The sequence below is a fragment of the Meriones unguiculatus genome, chromosome 2 (genome assembly GCF_030254825.1).
Source record: "Meriones unguiculatus strain TT.TT164.6M chromosome 2, Bangor_MerUng_6.1, whole genome shotgun sequence".
Lineage (NCBI taxonomy): Eukaryota > Metazoa > Chordata > Mammalia > Rodentia > Muridae > Meriones > Meriones unguiculatus.
This window is the reverse complement of record NC_083350.1, coordinates 76,039,928-76,059,263: the sequence shown is the minus strand read 5'-3', so window position 1 is coordinate 76,059,263 and position 19,336 is coordinate 76,039,928. Positions and strand designations below refer to the sequence as shown.

Sequence of the window (19,336 nt, the reverse complement as noted above, 5' to 3'; positions counted from 1 at the left end):
TTCCGATACCTAGTTAAGACAGAAGCTAGGTTGATTCCATGTATATGTGTTTATAAGCAGTATATATACTCTAAAGTAATTTTATTGGATCAGAAATTAGCTGCAGAAAAAATGCATAATTGTACTTCCAGACACAGAAGCTGAAGTATAGGCATACTTTAGCTAATAGGTATACATCATAGAGGTTTAACTTAACTGAGAATAATCTACAAATCCATGACTGGAGAGGTGGCTCAGAGGTTAAGAACATAGCTGTTTTCCCAAAGGTCCTGAGCTCAACTCTCCGCAACCACACGGTGGCTCATAACCATCTATAGTGAGATCCTGTGCCCTCTTGCGGCATGCAGGAACACATGCAGGCAGAATGCGGTATAAATAATGAATGAATGAATCTTTTTTAAAGATTTTAATATTTTATTAATACTCTGTCTGCATATATCCTTGCACACCAGAAGAAATCAGATCACATTATAGATAGTTATGAGCCACCATGTGGTTGCTGAGAGTTGAACTCAGGACCTTTGGAAGAATAGACACTGCTCTTAACCTGAGCCATCTCCCCAGCCCATGAATAAATCTTTTTTAAAAAAAATCTACAAATCCAGTATCATAAAAATCCTGACAAGATGAACCAAGGCCAGTGATACAGGCAGAATGCGATATAAAAATATATTTTTTAAATATATTATATAAAATATATAATAAATAAATGAATGAATAAATCTTTAAAAAAAATCTACAACTCTAGTACCGTAAGTAATCTTGACAAGATGAACCGAGGCCAATGATAATAATGGCTCTCAGAACATTGTATGTAATATGAAAACAGGGGGAGCTGTGTGTTTGTGTGTGTATGTATGTAGCAGAATGATTATCAAGGAGACGGGGATGACCCTCAAGAGAGTTGAGGTTGTCACTGTATCTATATGGGAAGAAGGGGTGTATCTAGAAAACAGTGGGTAGAAAGCTAGGGATACTTGCTAAATATTCCACAAGGCACAGCACAGCACCCAACACATAACAGAGTGCTAAGGTTGAGACACCCTGCTCTAGAAAAACACACACACACAGAAAAAACAAACAAAAAAACACTGGTTTTATCAGTCATTACAGGAGGGAAGGATTGTGGTTGAAAGAAACCTCCCTCTATCATCATTTTTATGCTCCTCGAAACTTTTTATCCTGGGATAAAATGAATTATCTAGGGACTGGAGAGATGGTTCAGCAGTTAAGAGCACTCACTGGCTGCTCTTCTAGAGGTTCAACTCTCAGCAACCACACCGTGGCTCACAACCACCTATAGTGAGATCTGGTGCCCTCTTCTGGCACATGGCCATACATGCAGAGCACTCATACAAAAAATACATAAATAAAAACATGAATTACATACCTGTCTCTTGTTTTCAAAGCTGGTAACGTTCTTATCAATTTAATCACCTTTCTACCTGAAGGTGCTACCCTGTGCGTCGTCTGCCAAGATAGAAGCTCCTTGCGCCAAACAATTGTCCGTTTGGAATTAGAAGATGAGTGGCAGCTCCGCCTCCGGGATGAGTTTCAAACTGCCAACAGCAGTGAAGACAGGCCTCTCTACCTTCTTACTGGGCGTCACGTATGAGTTTCAAACTGCCAACAGCAGTGACGACAGGCCTCTCTACCTTCTTACTGGGTGTCATGTATGAATTTTTTTAACAGACCAAAAACAACAAACAAATCCCTACAGGGGAGGACGAACATTTACTGGGGATTTTTTTCCTTTAAAGTACAATCACTGTGGAGCAAAGTGCAACGTATTTATCTCTTCTCCAAAGAACTCCCCAAATGTGACCAAGGTCTTTGGGGGCACTGTCCTTCAGTTCCACTGACAGGACCCAGGTTCAGGCCAATACCACAGTGGGCAGTTATGCAATTGCTTAGGATGTGCTCTGCGTGTGGGAGCCTGAGGGTACATTCTGAACATGGAGTTTGCATTGTTTCTTTCTACTACACTATGTTGGGGGTCAGGGGACTGACTGTCTGCATTACCAGCTTGAATGTGTTACATGAGACCCACACCACTGGTGTGGAATTAATTGACACTTGAGGACTGAACCCTCAGTTTCTCTTCAGATCTGTACTTTGGTACAGTATTACTCAGGGGTCTGAAATGATAGAATGTAGAAGATATTTGTATTTAAAAAGAAGTAGCTTTGTCTTTCTCTGTGCATTGTTAGTCGAAGATTTATAATCTTATATGTATCAAACCCTTTGGCAAAATTTCCACAGGAGTTAAAAGTTTACTATTTAAACTGAACAAAAGAAATTCAGTAAATACTGAGCAGGCACTGTGTGCATTTGTGAGGTTCTCTAGGCTTAATTCCTTTGCTTTTCCATTCCCAGTCTTTAAGCACACCAAGCCAAGAGAGCACAGAACGCCGCTTTGGTTGGAAGTGAGCAGCTGGCACCTGTGTACCCACACAACAGGCTGGGATTCTACTGTGGAATCTAACTAGCTGGTTTCATTGGCTCAAGCTTAGCATCCTTTAAATGAAAGTTACAGCTGTCTTGCACTGACCGACACATAAAAATGGGTGAAATGGGAAATAGAACCATAGGCAATTTTTTCTTAATTTTATTATTGACATGTTTCCTGAGGGGTAAGGAAGACTCCACGAAGAGTCTTTTGGACTCACTAAAATTAGCAGCTAGTGTGTGATTAATTCAACAGTAGTAGGCCTAAGTGTCAATGTATTTCTCACCACTTATTTTATTCAGAAACATTTTGAGAAAATATTTTACAGTAATCTACTGGAAGTTTACACTTAAAATTGCTGTAGTTCGTGGTATCTTTTCACATTTTTCTCAGCCCATGTGTATGGTTGTACCTTCAGTTAAAAGGGTCATTTTTTACTTGAATCTGTCTTAGGACCTGAGACTACTGAAAGCCCTAATGAGCCTGCATTACTGCAAGTGTTACCTGATGGGCTTGGTTATCCAGGGATAACAATGAGTTTACAGCTTGTGACAAAATAGAATGTATTAGATGGAAATGGTTTGCAGACCTCTTGGTTTTAATATAGCTACTTGCAGTGTCTTAAATGTATTTTAAATGGATAATTCCTTTTAACCCCATTTTCAACTGTCCCTCAAAGGGGACCTTGCCTTATTATATGCTTACTCCTTGGCTTTAATACAGCAGAATTTCAGCAAAGAGGTACATTCCAGGGCAGTCTGACTTAGATATAAGTGTATCTAACTTGTTCCTGTTTTGCTGAAAGGGTCCAATGCAGGTAAAACCCAAAAAGCCAGTTTGTGCAATATTCAGTAACACTATGTAGGGTAAATAAAATACTTGAAATAATTCCACAGTAATTGTTCGAGGGGCAGAGGCCTCTTTTCTTTTGGACTAAGTTACTTTAATTGCAGGTACTCCGTGTTAGTTTGGGCTACACTCTGGAAATTCAAGTGATCATGAACTGTAAATACTATTCAACTGTGTTCAAAAGAAATGCCAGAATAAAACCAAACGACCATCACTCCAACAATTGAGAGGCTCAACTTACTTGCCTCTTTTTCTCCAAAGCCTAACTTAATTAAGGTTTGATCTTTTAAAATTACCTAAATCAGTATAAATCTTTAGTGAATGCTAGGTCCTCTTTAAGGATGAGATTGCACAGACCTAGGCCACCATGATTTGTTAGTTCATGTCTTGGTGTGTTTGATTTTAACCTCTTCCATCCCTGAGGACACTGAGGTAGGGAAAATAGACTCACTAAGTCACATGGTAACTTACCTGCAGACCTTGGCATGCACAACAGTTCACACAGGTTAATGCTGACTGTAAACTGTAAACTCTGAAAAGCTGTAGTCAAGTTTTGGCTGTAATTTATGCAACTGCTTCTTGTGATTTTTAGAAAGGGGACACCTGTGTTACTTTGTTACTGTAAAATTTTCTTAACCAAAATTTGGTGAATTCCACTAGTCAGTCTACCTCACATTTCGTTTATGACTCTAAGTTGTCTTAAGCTGTGTCTGCATTATGTTCTTGTCCTTTCATTTGGTGAATGTATTAAACTTCCCTCCCATTCCTCAGCCACTAAAAATGTTTGTTTTCTTTAAACCAATTTTCTGTATGTTAAAAGGTGAAATAAGCGCCATATCTCTGTCACCGTCTAAGAAAGTCTGGTATTGTACCTTGGATGGCTCAAGATTCTACTATTCTGGCCTAACAATCCAAGAAAATGCTAATAGTTGAATGAAAGCTATAGCTTAACTAAAGAAGCTCCGTACACCAAAGCCTCTACTGGGAAAGCTGCAGACCACTTCATACTGACAGATGACAGACTTACATAGAAGGCAACTGCATTCACTGTGGTATCCTCAAACAATTCTGAGTTTTATTATTAATCTTGGATTTATCTCTAAATTCTACCCACTTTTACTGACTATTAGAGGGAAAATGCCTTCTAGCTCTACTATATAAAGAACATTTATATAAAAGAACTTGAAGCAAAACCACTCATCTAGGGCAAAGGCAACCAGAACAGTCTGGTAACAGATAGGGAGCTGTTTCCACACAACTGGGAAGCCAGGCCAACGAGAGCCACTAAAATATCGCGACAGGTCTGAGGCTTTGTGTTCATGCTCACATACCAGCAAGTGTGATTATCAATACTACTGTCTTCTTTTATTGCTAAAGAAACCATCCACGCATGTAAGAGCATAACCCATCAAAACGCATGGTTTCTACAACATGCTAAATGCTTTCAAAAAGGATGGACAACTATCTGAGGGCCAATAACAAAAATTTATATGGGCAGCAATTTTATAAACTTCTGAAGTCTGAATGTGGCCACCACACATACTGTGACTGCTGCCTCCAACATTCCACAGATGCTGCTCGTTTTCTAGCATCACGGAGCTCCCTTCTTTCAACTGTGGCTTGACAGTGGTGAGCCCTCTTTGGATTCTGGGGCTGTTTCCTTGGTTTCCACTACCCTTCTCTGACTCTCTTACCTTACTTAAGCCATTTAAGTACTCTCAAATAATGGTGTTCCTCACAGATCTCTAGTTTTCTTTTACTACCCCCAATAATCCATCTAAACCTTAAAATAACAGCTTAAGTCCAAAACTCTCCCAAAAGCTAGATTCATGTAAACAACTGTGAAGGTGGTAATTCCACCTAGAAGTTCTGTAACCACCTTAAACCTTGACCAAAAGTGAACCTGCCCTTCCCCATCAAATCCTTCCAACCCATTTCCTGTTTTTTCCATTCTTAACTTTCAAGCTTGTCTACTGAAAGCGACACCAAAACTCCTGCTTACTCCGATTCTCCGCCACGACTCATCTCTGAGAGTTAAGAACAGCTGCTGGGGCTTCAGTTCTCTCTTCAGCACACATCCGTCTCTTCACCTCCACCTCTGCATCAGAGCTTAGTTTGGTGTTTCAACATCTGTCACAGGTTGCTTCTTTAGTTGCTTTTAAACTCTAAAACCTTTTCTTATAAATCCTTTTTGGGGTTGGATAAATGGCTCAGTGGTTAAGAGCACAGACTGTTCTTCCAGAGGACCTGGGTTCAATTCCTAACACCCATATGACAGCTCACAACTGTCTGTAGCTCCAGTTCCAGAGGATCTGGCACCTTCACACAGATGTACATCCAGGAAAAACATTAATATACATAAAAACATGAAAATCTTTAAAAAGAAAAAAAGAAATAAATCTTAATTTATAGGATTTTTCCAATGCAACACTAAACACAGAGTCTGACACACTAAAATGGTAGGCACTATTTTCATACTAATGTTCTTAGACAAATACCTAGATTATAAAATTTGAGGGGCTGAGGCTTTTATTAACATGAAAAGTACCTGTAAATGTCCCTCCTAGTAATGACAACATTTAAAGCAACCAATCAATACTTTTTCTGTTCTCCTTTTATCAAGGTCTTCATCAAGCATGACCTGCTAATCCGAGTAACATTCAGGAGGCAGAAGCAGGCAGACCTCTGAGTTCATGGCCAGCCAGTGCTACCTAGTGAAGCCCTGTCTCCAGTCTCAGTTGGGAGGAGATGATTTGGGCTGGCAAGAGCTCAGTAGTTAGGAGCACTGGCTGCTCTTGCACAAGACCAGAGCTCAGCTCCCTGCACCTACAGGCAGCTCACGAACATCTGTGACTCCACCTCCAGAAAAATCCAATGCCAGGGCACCAGGCATGCATGTGCTACACAGACATATATGCAGGCACACATTCACATAAAATAAAATGTAAAACTCTTTAGAAAAAGAAAAAAGCCGCATCATTGCTTTCAAGACAGAATGAATAATCACACTCCCTACCATTCTACTCATGTATAGTGTTATACCACTCTATAGATAATAAAGGAACAAACTTGTAGGGGGATAAAATGTACACACGACTGTTAATCATAAGGGAAGTCCCTGAATTTTTGTAAGTTTTCAGTGGAGATATGATCATTTCACCTCATAAAGATAATCTAACTGAAACCACAATGGCACTTCCTTCTTGAATTGTGGCTCTTTATTTCTTTGAAAGTTAATTAAAATACCATGTTACTGGAATATTCAGGAAGAACTCGCAAGCTGGTGAGAACTACCTTTAAGAAGCCTGTGTTTTAATCTTGTTTCAGTCTCAAACCTAAGAAACTCCCTGAAAGTGTACAGACATTCAACACAACATTGTCTCAGTACATTTATCACTTAGAAAAAGCTATCAAGTATTTTATTATTTTATTCTACATTATATACAGGTCATAAAAGGCCACAGCAGTTTTTCAACATATAAACCCTTTAAAAGTAGAGGGCACTATGAAGGACAGACAAGTATCAAGATGAAGTCCAGTAATGAAGGCATATACTCAGTGTAGTACTTCTGAGGAATAACAATGCAGATACCAATAGTTTATAACTATTCTGTAGTTCTTTGAGACTCTAGTAGTTTATGGTTCTACATGAGAAAGAGGTTCCCACTGCCATCATCAGTGACAGAAACGTACGCAATGGAGATACTCGCTATTAACCATTCTTTCACTTGGAGCTCCCTTGTCCTATGAGATTACCTATACTTTAGTAGCATCAAATTCTTTAAGTACGTAATACTGTTCTCTTCCTTGAATAGCTCTAAAACATTGTTTTCCACTCTGAAAATACAATCTTTAAACCTGTAACTGGTATCAGCAGAATATAAAAAAAATACAGTACCAAGCTACACTGGTATATTTCCATATTAAGAACTTCAAAATATACTTATCACTGAGACCATAGTCCTTGCATTAATTTTCAGTCCACTATGAACAATTATCTGCTGCATGTAAACATGTCTAAATAACTATAGATAAAATACAATCATAAATTTCTGTAAAAGATAATAAAATATCTTCTTTAAAAAAACAAAACAATAATAAGCTATTACTGCATTGTTTCCAATTTTATGAAAATGGAACAACCATATGGTTGTTGCCAGTCCTGAGTTCATTTGTAATAAAAATGGCCCTAGTTCCTGGTTAAAGTCAGCAACCAATGCTTTCTCTTCAAAAGATGTCTTCTGGTACAGTAGGCAAGATCTGAATTAGGTGGTATTCTGTCCGTTAATAAAATTATAGACCAGAAACTGACCAGTGCCACAGTACTGTGTTGCAAACAGCTTTCCATCAGGAGTGGGATCTGAGAAAGCAATTTCTTCTTTACTCAAATATGAGCCATAAATAAAATTACTCCTATTAAAAAAAGAGAGAGAGAAGTGGGAGAATTGAGAATAGGGAAATTTGAAAAATTAATATTTGTTAATTAAAACTGAATAACCTATCAAATTTATTTAGATAAGACTTAAGCAATGCTATGTTATAATAAAAATTAAAGTATCTGTTCATCTAAAATATCACAGTTCAAAGTAGGAAGACTTGTAGAAAAGCAACAATTATAAAAACATTTGCCCAAAAAAATAAAGTACTCAACAACCAAGAGTTAAAGAACTTGTCAGTTAATCAAGGCATCACAGTGAAAGACTGACCTGCTTCTGAGAGATAGTGAAAAGGTAAGTCTGTTCTCCCCCCTTCAATAGCATTACTCTATTTCTTTTCCTGTTTATGGTGGTTAGAACTCTGAGCACAATGGAAGAATGAAAAGTCATTCTTTGGCAGATGATGTGGCCTAGCATATAAGAAATTCTGTGGACTCTACCAAAAGACCTCTTCCAAGGGTTGCAATCCAGACTGATATTTAGGGATGAACTGTATTAGCTACATATCTGAAATGAGCAATCCAGAACTAGAGAACTACTAATCTTAATGCCAAGATGAGCACAATGCTTAGGAAAGCTGTAAGCTAAAAACTATAAAATACTGTTTAATAAGAGCCTAATAAAGAGAGACACCCTGTGTTTAAAAATCAGGACTCACTATTGTTAAAATGTTACTGCTGCACACATTGACCTGTAGCTGCCTTCCTTGGAGGAACCGGCAAGCTGATCTTTCTTTCTTTCAAGATTTATTTATTAGTTATACAGTAGCTTGCCTGCATGTGTGTCTGTATGCCAGAAATGAGCATCCGATCTCACTAGAGATAGTTGTGAGCCACCATGTGGTTGCTGGAAATTGAACTCAGGACCTTTGGAAGAGCCTGTGTTCCTAACCTCTGAGCCATTTCTCCAGCCCCCAAGCTGATCTTAAAATTCACAAAGAAATAAGGACACTGAAGAGTCAAAAAAAAAAAAAAAATTTTTTTAAAGAAAAGCTAACAAAGCTGAAGGACTCATGCATCCTTCCAAATATGCCACACAAAGCTACAGCATTCCAGATGTTTATTTCTGACATAAGAACAGACACAAAAAAACAATGAAACAAACCCGAAGTCCAGATAAAAACCTTTGCAAGTCTGCCAAGACCAGAAACTATGTAGAGGGAAGTATAGCCCTTTTAACGAATAGTGGGACAATATGATATCCGCCAAAAGTGTATCTATATGTGGTGTCATTTCTCATACAGTAATAAAACTCAACAGAGCCAAAGCCCAAGTGTAAGAACTAAACTATGAACTCTTAGAAGGACAGTCATAAATCTCTGGGGCCATGTATTAGACAATGGCTTTTAAAATATGACGAGAGACAAAAGAAAAGAACAAAATAAAAAGGGGAAAAAGTATATGTTATCAAAGGACATGCCCAGGCATGGTGTATAAACTGAGCATCTGCAAAGTGAGGCAAAGGCTCAAAAGTTTAAAGACCATAGCTGAGGCCTTAGTTAGGCCTTTAATCCCAGCACGTGGAAGGCAGACAAATCTCTGAATTCAAGGCTAGCCTGATCTACACAGCAAGTTCCAGGCAGGCAGGGCTACAAAGTAAGACACTGTCCCAACAAAAAGGAGGGAGAAAAAAAAAGCTTGCGGCCAGCCTGGTCTTTATTAAGGACCTTCATACATTATCAAGAAAATGAAAAGACAAACACAAGAGTGGAAAATATCTACAAATCATATATATGAAAAGACTTGTATCTGTAACACAAAAGTGACTGTAACTCAATAAAGAAAAGGTAAATAAGACAATTTAAAAGTGACACAGGTGTGAAAAGGTTCTTTTCCTTTATGTATGTCTGTCAAGAGAGAAAAAGAGGAAAAAAAATAAGACCGTGTCATGTCAGTGTGGCTTGGAAGGCTGGAGGTTGATGTAAGATGCCATTTTCCATTGTTTTTGTTTGTTCTTATTTGTTTTGTTTGTAACTGACTGTCCTGGAACCCACTATGTAGACCAGGCTGGCCTTGAACTCTCAAGAGATCCACCTGCCTCTGCCTCCAGAGTGCTGGGATTAAAGTCATGCACTACTAAACCCAGCTTTCCACATTTCAGTATATTTTTAGATTTACTTCTCTAAATGTGTATTCATGTTTTGTTTGCATGCGTGCATGTGCACCCATGAGTGACTGGTGCCTGCAGAGGTCAGAGGGGACATTAGATGCCCTAGAACTAGAGTTATAGACAGTTGTGAGCCTCTATGTTGGTGCTAGCAATTGAACTTGGGTCCTCTCCAAGAGCAGCAAATGCTCTAAACCTTGAAACCATCACTCCAGCCCCAACCCTGACTTTTGCTGCTGCTGCTGTTGTGACAGGGTCTTACAACGGACAGCCACAGTTGGCCTGAAACTCACTAAGTAGAGCAAGCAAGCCTTAGACTAACAGATTCAGCTGCATCTGCCTCTCAAATGCTGGGAATAAACGTATGTGCTTCCCTCCTCAGCTTCCATCCTAGTTTTGAGGTCTGGTCTCTTACTGAACCTGGAACCTGTTGTTTTCCCTAGAACAGCTTGCTAAGAGCTAGGACCAGTTTGTCTCTAGCCCCTAGTACTGGGACTATAGGTACATGACCCCACATCCTGCTCTTACACAGGTGCTGGGAATTTGAAGTTAGTTCCTCATGCTTACACAAAAAAGAACTTTACTGACTGAGACATCTTCCCAGCCTCTCAATAGGATTTTGTTCTAAAGATGATGAAGTGAAGCACTTGGAACCATCATATATTGCTAGTAGGGTTGTAGAAAAAGTTTGGTAGTTGATCAAAACATGCATATACACATACACACAAAAAAGCAGGAGGCTGATAAATGCTCCCACACTGATAATGATTGAAAGTATTATGCTACATGAAAGAAACCATTCACAAAGGTCAAATACTACAGAATTCCATTTATATGAAACATTCAGAATAGAAAAATACGTTGATACAGAGAGCAGCCTGGTGCTGCCAGCAGCTAGAAATGTGAAAAAATTAAGCACTGCATGGGCTGGTTTTAGGGTGGAGAGGGTGGGGAATAGAAGTGCTCTAAAATTAGACAGAGTGATTATTGTATATGTTCTGAGTATATTAAAACACACTAAATGGCAAATAGATGGATTTAAGGTTTGACTCTAAGTCTGCTGGCGGCATTTTCATATTGTAATCTTCAGAGTGCTGTACACTAATAATGAGAACTGTGTAAGAAGGAATAGTAAGTGAGAAAGCAGGATTCTTAACAAAGAGCTTATTCACTATCATAAGAATAATTACAATACTGGTGTTTCAACTTTTTATGAACAAGAGCCACCTATATGGTTTCCTTCAAGATTTAAAGGATGGATAATAAATATTCTCACCCCCTTAGGACTATTTTAATCAGCTTGTTTCCAGGCTTAGTACTAAAAGAACTAGAAACAGGTCCGTTGTCATGTCATAAAGAGTCAGCTGTGTGCTGTTATCCATAACACATATACAGCAAAGAGTTAAGGTCCTTGAATCCTTAGGCCTTCACCCGTACCATAAATGGATTATTTTGAACCCATTCCCGTAGGAAACACACAATGTTCTGGAAATTAACAAACAATAGAATAAACTAACCTAAAACGATTTTTAAGCACTATGTCGATTGAAACTGGGGCTTGACACTTGGTGGGCAACTGCTCGACCACCTAACTACTCACTCCACCCCAAAACCTCTTATGACTGATTTTAACCTTCTTCATTTTATCTTTATCTAAGGGACTTCATTGGAAGAAAAATGTCTGATTCATTTCTCTTCATTTTCTCTGTATTTTGATAAGCCACATAGCAGAAAGACAAATGATATTGAAAAGAACGTAACAAAACTTAAAACTTTTAAAAACTCATAAGTGCACGCATGTGTTTGTGTGTGAATGTTCATGCTACAGAGGTCTTGCAACTCTGTATAGTTGGTTTTCTCCTTCTGCCTTGATGTGGTTTCAGGGACTCAACTCAGGTCACCAGGCTTTTTCAGTCAGCACCTTTACCTACAGAGCATGTCATTGGCCCCAAAATCAACACTTTTTTTTTTCTGAGACAAGGTTTCTCTGTGTAACCTTGGCTGTCCTGGAATTCACTCTGTAGACCAGGCTGGCCTCAAAATCAGAGACCCACCTGCCTCTGCCTCCCAAACGCTGTGATTAAAGGCGTGCATCACCACTGCCCAGCCAAAAATATTCTTATGACAAATTTCTCTAAAGGCTGACTTCCCAAAGCACTATCCATATTTCTCTGGTTTTGTTTTAAAATCTCCAATAGTGAGGTTGAAATATGTCTGTTATATTGGCCTAATGTCACAGTTATAAATAACTAAAATTAAAGAGGATTAATAATGTTTCATCTATTATCAAACTTTTTTCCCTCTTCAAACAAACAAAAAAGCCTCAAAGACCTAGTGTAGTTATACAAAACTTAAAATTAATGCAAATAAAAGTTATACAGTTATAATTAAGTACTATTCTTTGTACTGAAACTCTATACTGCAAGCAACTTGAAGAACTGCACAAGGTACCTTAGGCATTCGATCATGCGAGAAGCTATTTTCTTCCGCCGCATCATGCTGAACACCCATATCCGACTGATCCCACATATTGCCGGCTCTGGCGACGTTGAGCAGCACCAGGCCTTTTGCCTTTCAAATCCGACTTTTTCTTCTTCTGACCTGATAACTGGAAGTTTCTCTTCTATAACTCGATAACCCTATAAATGTCAAAAACGGGAAGAGAAATAAAGGTGGTAGCTGTCTAGTATAAATCCTGAAGTGTCAACTCCATCAGTCCAGCTGTGGACAAACCACCAGACCACTCAACAATCTGGGTCTGCTTCTGACTTAACTAGTTCTGCGACATACGTGTGTGTGTGTGTATCATTAATAATTTTGAGAAATTAAACAAGGAAACAGCATTTTGCCATCAAAAGTAAATGGATCAGGAATGAAAGGTATTTTTCGCTTCACTGCTGCATTCCAAGCAGCAAAAGGACATGTTCAGAGCTCAGTAGTCATAGCGACTATCCTTATACTGCACAACTCATGCGCCCACCACTAGGCAAGAACGAAGAATAGGGAGAAGAAAAATTAAGAATGCCTTTTCCTTGATTCTCTGATCTCAATAAATAACTGTAAATGTAAGTACACATTCTTGTGCCAATACAATTGTCAAAAAGAACATGACTTGTCGCCCAAGAAGACAAAGCACTAAACTTAAATTAGAAAACAAAAATTAAGAGTGATACATGCTGGGCTAAAAAGATGGGTTAGCAGTTAAAAGCATTGGCTGCCCTTCCAGGGAACCCAGGTTCTATTATCAGCACCTACATGGCAGCTCACAAGCACCCATAACTGCAGTTTCAGGAGATTTATGCCCTCTTCTGGCTTACATGAGCACCAGGCATGCATATAATACACAGACATACATGAAGAAAAACACTCATATACATGACTTTAAAAATTATTATGGGGGCTGGAGAGTTGAATCAGAGGTTAAGAGCACTGGCTGCTCTTCCAGAGGTCCAGAGTTCAATTCCCAGCAACCACATGGTGACTCACAACCATCTATAGTGCCCTCTTCTGGCTCACAGGTGTTCATGCAGACAGAACATTGTACAGACAATAAATCTTAAAAATTATTATGATAAAGTATAAATTTACATAGACAGTTATTAATGTGGTAAAGACATCAACACAACAGTAGTTATGCACAAAGTGCAACTGAATGCATGACCAAGAACTGGGCTGAAATAACAGATTTCACGTATGGCTCAAGTGAAAAAACTAAGGCCCAGAAACTTCTGTTCTCTAAGGTTTGTCTTCAGTGTTATATAAAACTCATTATGTGAACACATCACTGACCACAGTTTATTTTGTTTTGTTTTGGTTTTTTTTTTAATTATTTATTTATTTAGAGCATGAGTGGCCTATATGCATGTACACCTGCATGCCAGAAGAGGACATCAATTTCCATTATAGACAGTTGTAAGCTACAATACGGTTGCTGGGGGCTCAACTCAGGACCTGTGAAAGAGCAGACAGTGCTTTTAACCACTGAGCCACCTCTCCAGCCCCCCCCCCCCCCAGTTTGTTTTTTATATAATTTTCCTTCTAAACACTAATCAACTGCTCACTTGGAACTTAACTGAAAAATGGATCTATTCAGGGGAGACAAACTTTCTGCAAAGGCACCTCAACAACCGTTTTGTCTGCCTTTGTAGTTTGAAAGCAACTGTATAAAAATATAAGAACAAATGGGTGTAGTAGAATTGTAATAAAGCTGTATTTACAAATAACAGACAGGCATGTAGCATATACTTTTAATCTCAGCACCAGAGAGGCAGAGGCAGGAGGATCTCTGTGAGTTCAAGGCCAGCCTAGTCTACACAAAGAATTCCAGGATAACCAGGGCTATTGAGTGAAAGCCTGTCTCAAAATAAATTATTATTATTATTATTATTATTATTATTATTATTATTAAAGCAGGCCATGATGATGATGATGATGATGATGATGATGATGATGATGATTAAAGTAGGCCATGAGTTGGGTGTGCTGGCATATAACTGTAATCTCAGCACTTGGGAGGTGGAGGCAGGAAAACCTCAACTACTGAGCACTTCCAGACCCACTTTTACAGGAAAACAGTAACAACAAAACACACTTTGCCCACTATACCTTTCCTAGCCTAGTGCTAGCAGGAACAATTGAGAGAAATCCTAGAATATAGCACAGAGCCCTCCTAACCAAGCTTTGACAGTACTATTAATTCTATACCTTTATCTTACTGATTTGAAAAACTATTTTTTGCCATGTATGGTAGTGCATACCTTTCATGCCAGTACTCAAGAGACAGAGAAAGAAGAATCTCTAAATTCTAGCCAACCAAAACTACATACTGAGACCTAGGGCGAGAGGGAGAGATAGACTAATTCACACCTGGGTACGCTGGTGTACACCAGCACTAAGAGGATGCCAAGTCTGGGAATAGTCTGAGCTACACAGTGAATTTCACGCCAACCTGTACTACATAGTGAGACGTCTCAAAGAAAAGAAAAATTAATTCCTACATAAGCCACAACTCTACTATAGTGACATATTATATATAATAATTCTTGAATTAATCCTCTTACCTGAACTATAGACAGGTTGACAGGGTACTACTTATCTAGCACACTATTTACTAGGACACTTAAGATCACATAGTAAGCCAGGCATGATGGCACACACTTTTGACCCCCGCACTCAGGAAGGCAGAGGCAGCCAGATTTCTGAGTTTGAGGCCAGCCTGGTCTACAGAGTTGAGTGCCAGGACTACTAAAGCTACACAGAGAAACCCTGTCTTGAAAAACCAAACAAACAAACAAAAACATATAGTAATAAGCTAACTTAGATATTCATGAGCACTCATAAGAAGTCACTTACCCATTGGATATGCTCTGCAATCAGGCATCCGACTACTTTTTTGTCATTAGAAATGAAGAGAAGTGTTTTAGCTCTAGAGTAGCACATTAATGGAGCCTGCTGGAAACCCAGATCATTGTCAACCATCTCTCTAATTTCATCAACCTGCCAAGTAAAGAACAATACTTTTTTTAAACAAAGAAAACACTGTACACAGGTAAAAACCATTCAGTAAGCTGAATAGATATATTCTCTAAAGAGCTTTCTGCTAGGGGTGTTATCTATTGATTCTAAGACAGCAGCTTGCTATTTTACTATGTACCTCTGACTGGCCTGATGCCAGGTTGGCCTTGAACTAGTGGCAATTCTTCTGCCTCAGCCTTCTGAGTGCTGAAATCACAAATGTGTGCCACCATACCTGGCCTCAAGAGCTCTTTTAGACATCTGTTTTGTTAACTTTTTAAGCACTAGAAGCAAGTTGGTAAAAGGGAGGAATGGTGGTGCTGCCAAAGCCAGCAGTCTAGGAATTAAGATGATGAGTGATAGTGCAGTACTAAGGACGAGTCAGGCAGTGGCGGCACACTTCTTCCCAGCACTCAGGAGGGCAGAGGCAGGCAGATTTCTGTCAGTCCCAGTCCAGAATGGCCAAGGCAACACAGAGAAACCCTGTCTCAAACCCCAACCGTAAAAAAAAAAAAAAAAGTAAGAATATTAAGACTCCCTTAGTAGGAGCACCAGCTATCTCAAATCGTTAGAACATACTGGAATCTTAGCCGGCAATCCACTTTCTTCCCAAGCTTTAGAACTCCCAACAGTAAAATTAATGAGACAGAGGATAAGAAATTCATGTTTACTGTCTAGCAAGCATTTAAAAGCAAGACAAATCAAGAACTACCCATTTCAATCCAATATCCCTTGGAGTATTATAGTTCTTCATTTTTGTATGTTTAAGAAACAAACTCAAATGTGACTGAAATTTCTCTTTCTGTTTTTTGTTTGACAGGGTTTCTCTGTGTAGCCTTGGCTGTCCTGGACTCGCTTTGTAGACCAGGCTGGCCTTGAATTCACAGAGATCTCCCTACCTCTGCCTCCCAAGTGCTGGAATTACAGCTGTGCGCCACTGGATACACAAGTTATAAATGTTCCATATAATGACCATCCATGTCACTAAACCTAAAATGTAAATAACCTCTAATGTGTTTCCTCCTCTTGCTTCTGTAGTATATACAGCAAACTGCATCCCTTAAGCGATGAAAATTCCCCCCTCAATATCTCTGATACCCTAAACAATTATCCCTGATTGGTTCCTAGACGAAGGCTGCTCACAATTCCTTCTGTTTTATTTTTAATCTTATTATAGCTTACTAACTAATAATATAATCAATTGTAGGCTTTCCCTGAGAACCTTAATTGAAAAAATCAGTAGTTATTGAGACAATTCTTGGCAAAGTCTGGCTGTCACATAAGGAACTGTAGTAAAGTTCCTACTATGCATCTCTAAATGACAGCTGGAAATTTTTCATACTTGAATTTTTCCATTACTCACTTAGTGACTCCACAAGCAACTGTCTTTATGCAAAAATCAACGTTTTAAATACAAGACAAGCTGAGCATACTTTATGGCATTTTAGGCATCATTAGTGCTAATCTGTTGTCTGCAACTGGCTTTCCAGATTAGTGATCTAAAGACATAAAGACCCACAGAGTAAATGACTTATTTCAAGTAAGATGTTAGCTGTATTTTCAAATAGGTGTTTTCTTAGCTTCCTTTTCAGGTGACATAGCCCTAAATTTAAAGATGTTCAATTGAAAATCTAAAGAAACTATAGCAAATAAATTATTTCCCTTGAGGCTGTAGACATTTTGGACACATAATAGAGAAAAAACAGGGTTTTAGATAAATAACTAACCTCATACCCACATTTCCTTGTAGCCTTGGCTGTCCTGGACTCGTTTTGTAGACCAGGCTGGCCTTGAACTCACAGAGATCTCCCTGCCTCTGCCTCCCAAGTACTGGAATTACAGTTGTGCGCCACTGGACACACAAGTTATAAATGTTCCATATAATGACCATCCTTTTTTTCTTTTTTCATAAAGTTTATGCCATGGTCCCTTTCAAAATGCTCTGTGTGACAAAACAGTGTCATCTTCAATATCTAACACATTTCTCAATAAAGTAAATGTTATGAAATCTAAAGGCATAATTATGCTTTCTATGTAAACACACTGTTGATATTACTGGATTGGCATTTAATCTACTTCATATATTTTGTATGTAGCAAGGCTATCACAATTTTTCAAATGAGTTGTATTAATTTTCTTTGGGTGGGTTCCATTCTTTAAATGCTTGCTTCTTGTTTTTACGATTAATGTTCAATCGCAAAGCCTGCAGTGTGTTATCCCCTTAGCCATAACACCAAGTTTTCTGCATGAAATTTCACTGAAAAGTTACCTTTTTCAGGGCATACTTTGGGTCTTCAGGAAGAACCATTATTATCCTACCATCAGGATATTCAGCCAGAATTCTTTCTTTTTTCCAGCCCTAGATATGAAAGAATGAATTTATATATCATACTTTCATCATTCATGCACAAGACAAAAAGTACATCCTTTTGTCTAAAAGTTGCAAACATAAAAAATACAGGTTCATTAATACTTAACTAACAAAGTGTGATAAATCATCTGTTTTGTTACGCTTACAGCAGATTGAACAAACTAATTTCTAATTCTCATTCACAGATATGTCATACCACAAAAATTCTAATCTATCATTTCCCATCTTAACAAATTTTGAAAAATCACACATGAAAAAAAAAAATTAAAAAAAAAAAAAAAAATCAAGCCCCTTAAAGTCAGTGATTCCCAGAAGAGAAAGAGTAACTCTCCCAGATCCTGGATAAAGAATTCAGCTCTTAGATTTCTTTGGAACATGGTCACCTCCACAAATAAACACTTATATTTATGTCTGCCAAAGACCTCCAGGAGGTTTTGGGTGAACTGATTTGCATGCAGTAGCCCAATATGAAAGAAATAGCTTTTACTCTTATTGTTCACAACTATCAAAGCCACAAGAAGGAGACTATAAAAAAATATAACTACCTTCTAAGAATCTAATAGGGAAGGAGGCTACGTTGTGTGTATCTGAAGTTAGACATACTCAAAAAAAGAGAGGTAATAAACTCTTCTTCAGATCCACACTCATGGTGATTAATGAGCAGAACCTGCATGAAAAAAAACAAAACAAAACAAAAGCCACTTAAATCTAGTAAGATGGGACTGAACCAGGTTAAAACTAGGAGCTTTGAAGTTCAAAATAATTACAGAAAGAATGAGCTTTAACTAGTTGTTTCATTTTCTTACCCAACCAATGTTATGTAAAAAGGCCTTTTTAAAAGCAATTTGTATTTCTATGTAGGAAAAAATTCTTTTCTAACATAACTTCTAAAATTATAAAAGCTCAATAAAGAAAACGGCTAATTTTTTATATACTATGATAAGTCTAAAAGGATGGAAACTGGTTTTCTAAGTTATCTTTTTGTTTTGTTTGTTTTTTTTGATGGAATGGGAGCAGGATCTTAGTTGGAGACAAAAAAAATGTAGTTTACAAGGGTCAGCATACATAAGATCATAAAATAAAATATTAAAAATTCAAAATCTGCTTAAAAATAAGTATTCAAGGACAACTAAAATTCAAGTGACTAAAATGAACTAGGGATGAGAATATTATCTCAAGATTAAGAAATCAGGCTAGAAAAATAGCAGTTACAAGCACTTGTTCTTGCAGAGGACCCAGGTTCGATTCCCAGCCCCCACATGGTGTTTCACAACCATCTGTAACCTGAGTTCCAGGACATCCAACAGGCAGGCACACGGTACATACATACATACAAGTAAAACATTCATACACATAAAATAAAATAAATAAGTCTAAATTGTTTAGAGATTAAGAAATCAGAATAAAACAGTCAGAATCACATACGTATTGAATATGCATAAACAATTTTTAAAGGCATGAAAGAAAACCTGCTTAAAAAAGAAATTACATTAACATTACTTCATGGAAAGCCTTTAATCCAAACTATTTTCTACAAAGTGAAGGAGAAGTTTGGGTTTTTTTTGTTTTTTGTTTTTTAAATCAAACCATAGAGTATGGGAGGAAGAACTC

The 19,336-nt window shown here is 38.1% G+C and overlaps 2 protein-coding genes across 3 annotated transcripts in view; one reads left to right on the top strand and one right to left on the bottom strand.

The window, feature by feature from the left end:
* The window catches only part of Greb1l (GREB1 like retinoic acid receptor coactivator), a 239,450-nt gene extending 232,942 nt beyond the window's left edge, over positions 1–6,508 (top strand). The window contains exon 34 of the mRNA XM_060377680.1: positions 1,452–6,508. Coding sequence (XP_060233663.1) covers positions 1,452–1,615 — 164 coding nt within the window. The 3' untranslated portion in view covers positions 1,616–6,508. The remainder of the gene's footprint in view (positions 1–1,451) is intronic.
* Positions 6,509–6,687: 179 nt separating this feature from the next.
* Esco1 (establishment of sister chromatid cohesion N-acetyltransferase 1) overlaps positions 6,688–19,336 on the bottom strand; it is a 35,571-nt gene continuing 22,922 nt past the window's right edge. Inside the window, exons 6-9 of one of the 2 annotated variants that reach the window (XM_021664836.2) lie at positions 17,624–17,713; positions 15,193–15,336; positions 12,292–12,479; positions 6,688–7,711 (exon numbers count right to left, since the gene is read on the bottom strand). In XM_021664836.2, the coding sequence (XP_021520511.1) occupies positions 7,564–7,711; positions 12,292–12,479; positions 15,193–15,336; positions 17,624–17,713 (570 nt within the window). In that variant the 3' untranslated portion in view covers positions 6,688–7,563. Of the gene's footprint in view, positions 7,712–12,291; positions 12,480–15,192; positions 15,337–17,623; positions 17,714–18,270; positions 18,393–19,336 lie in introns of those variants that run through there. The other variant, XR_009589893.1, reaches the window with a different exon arrangement.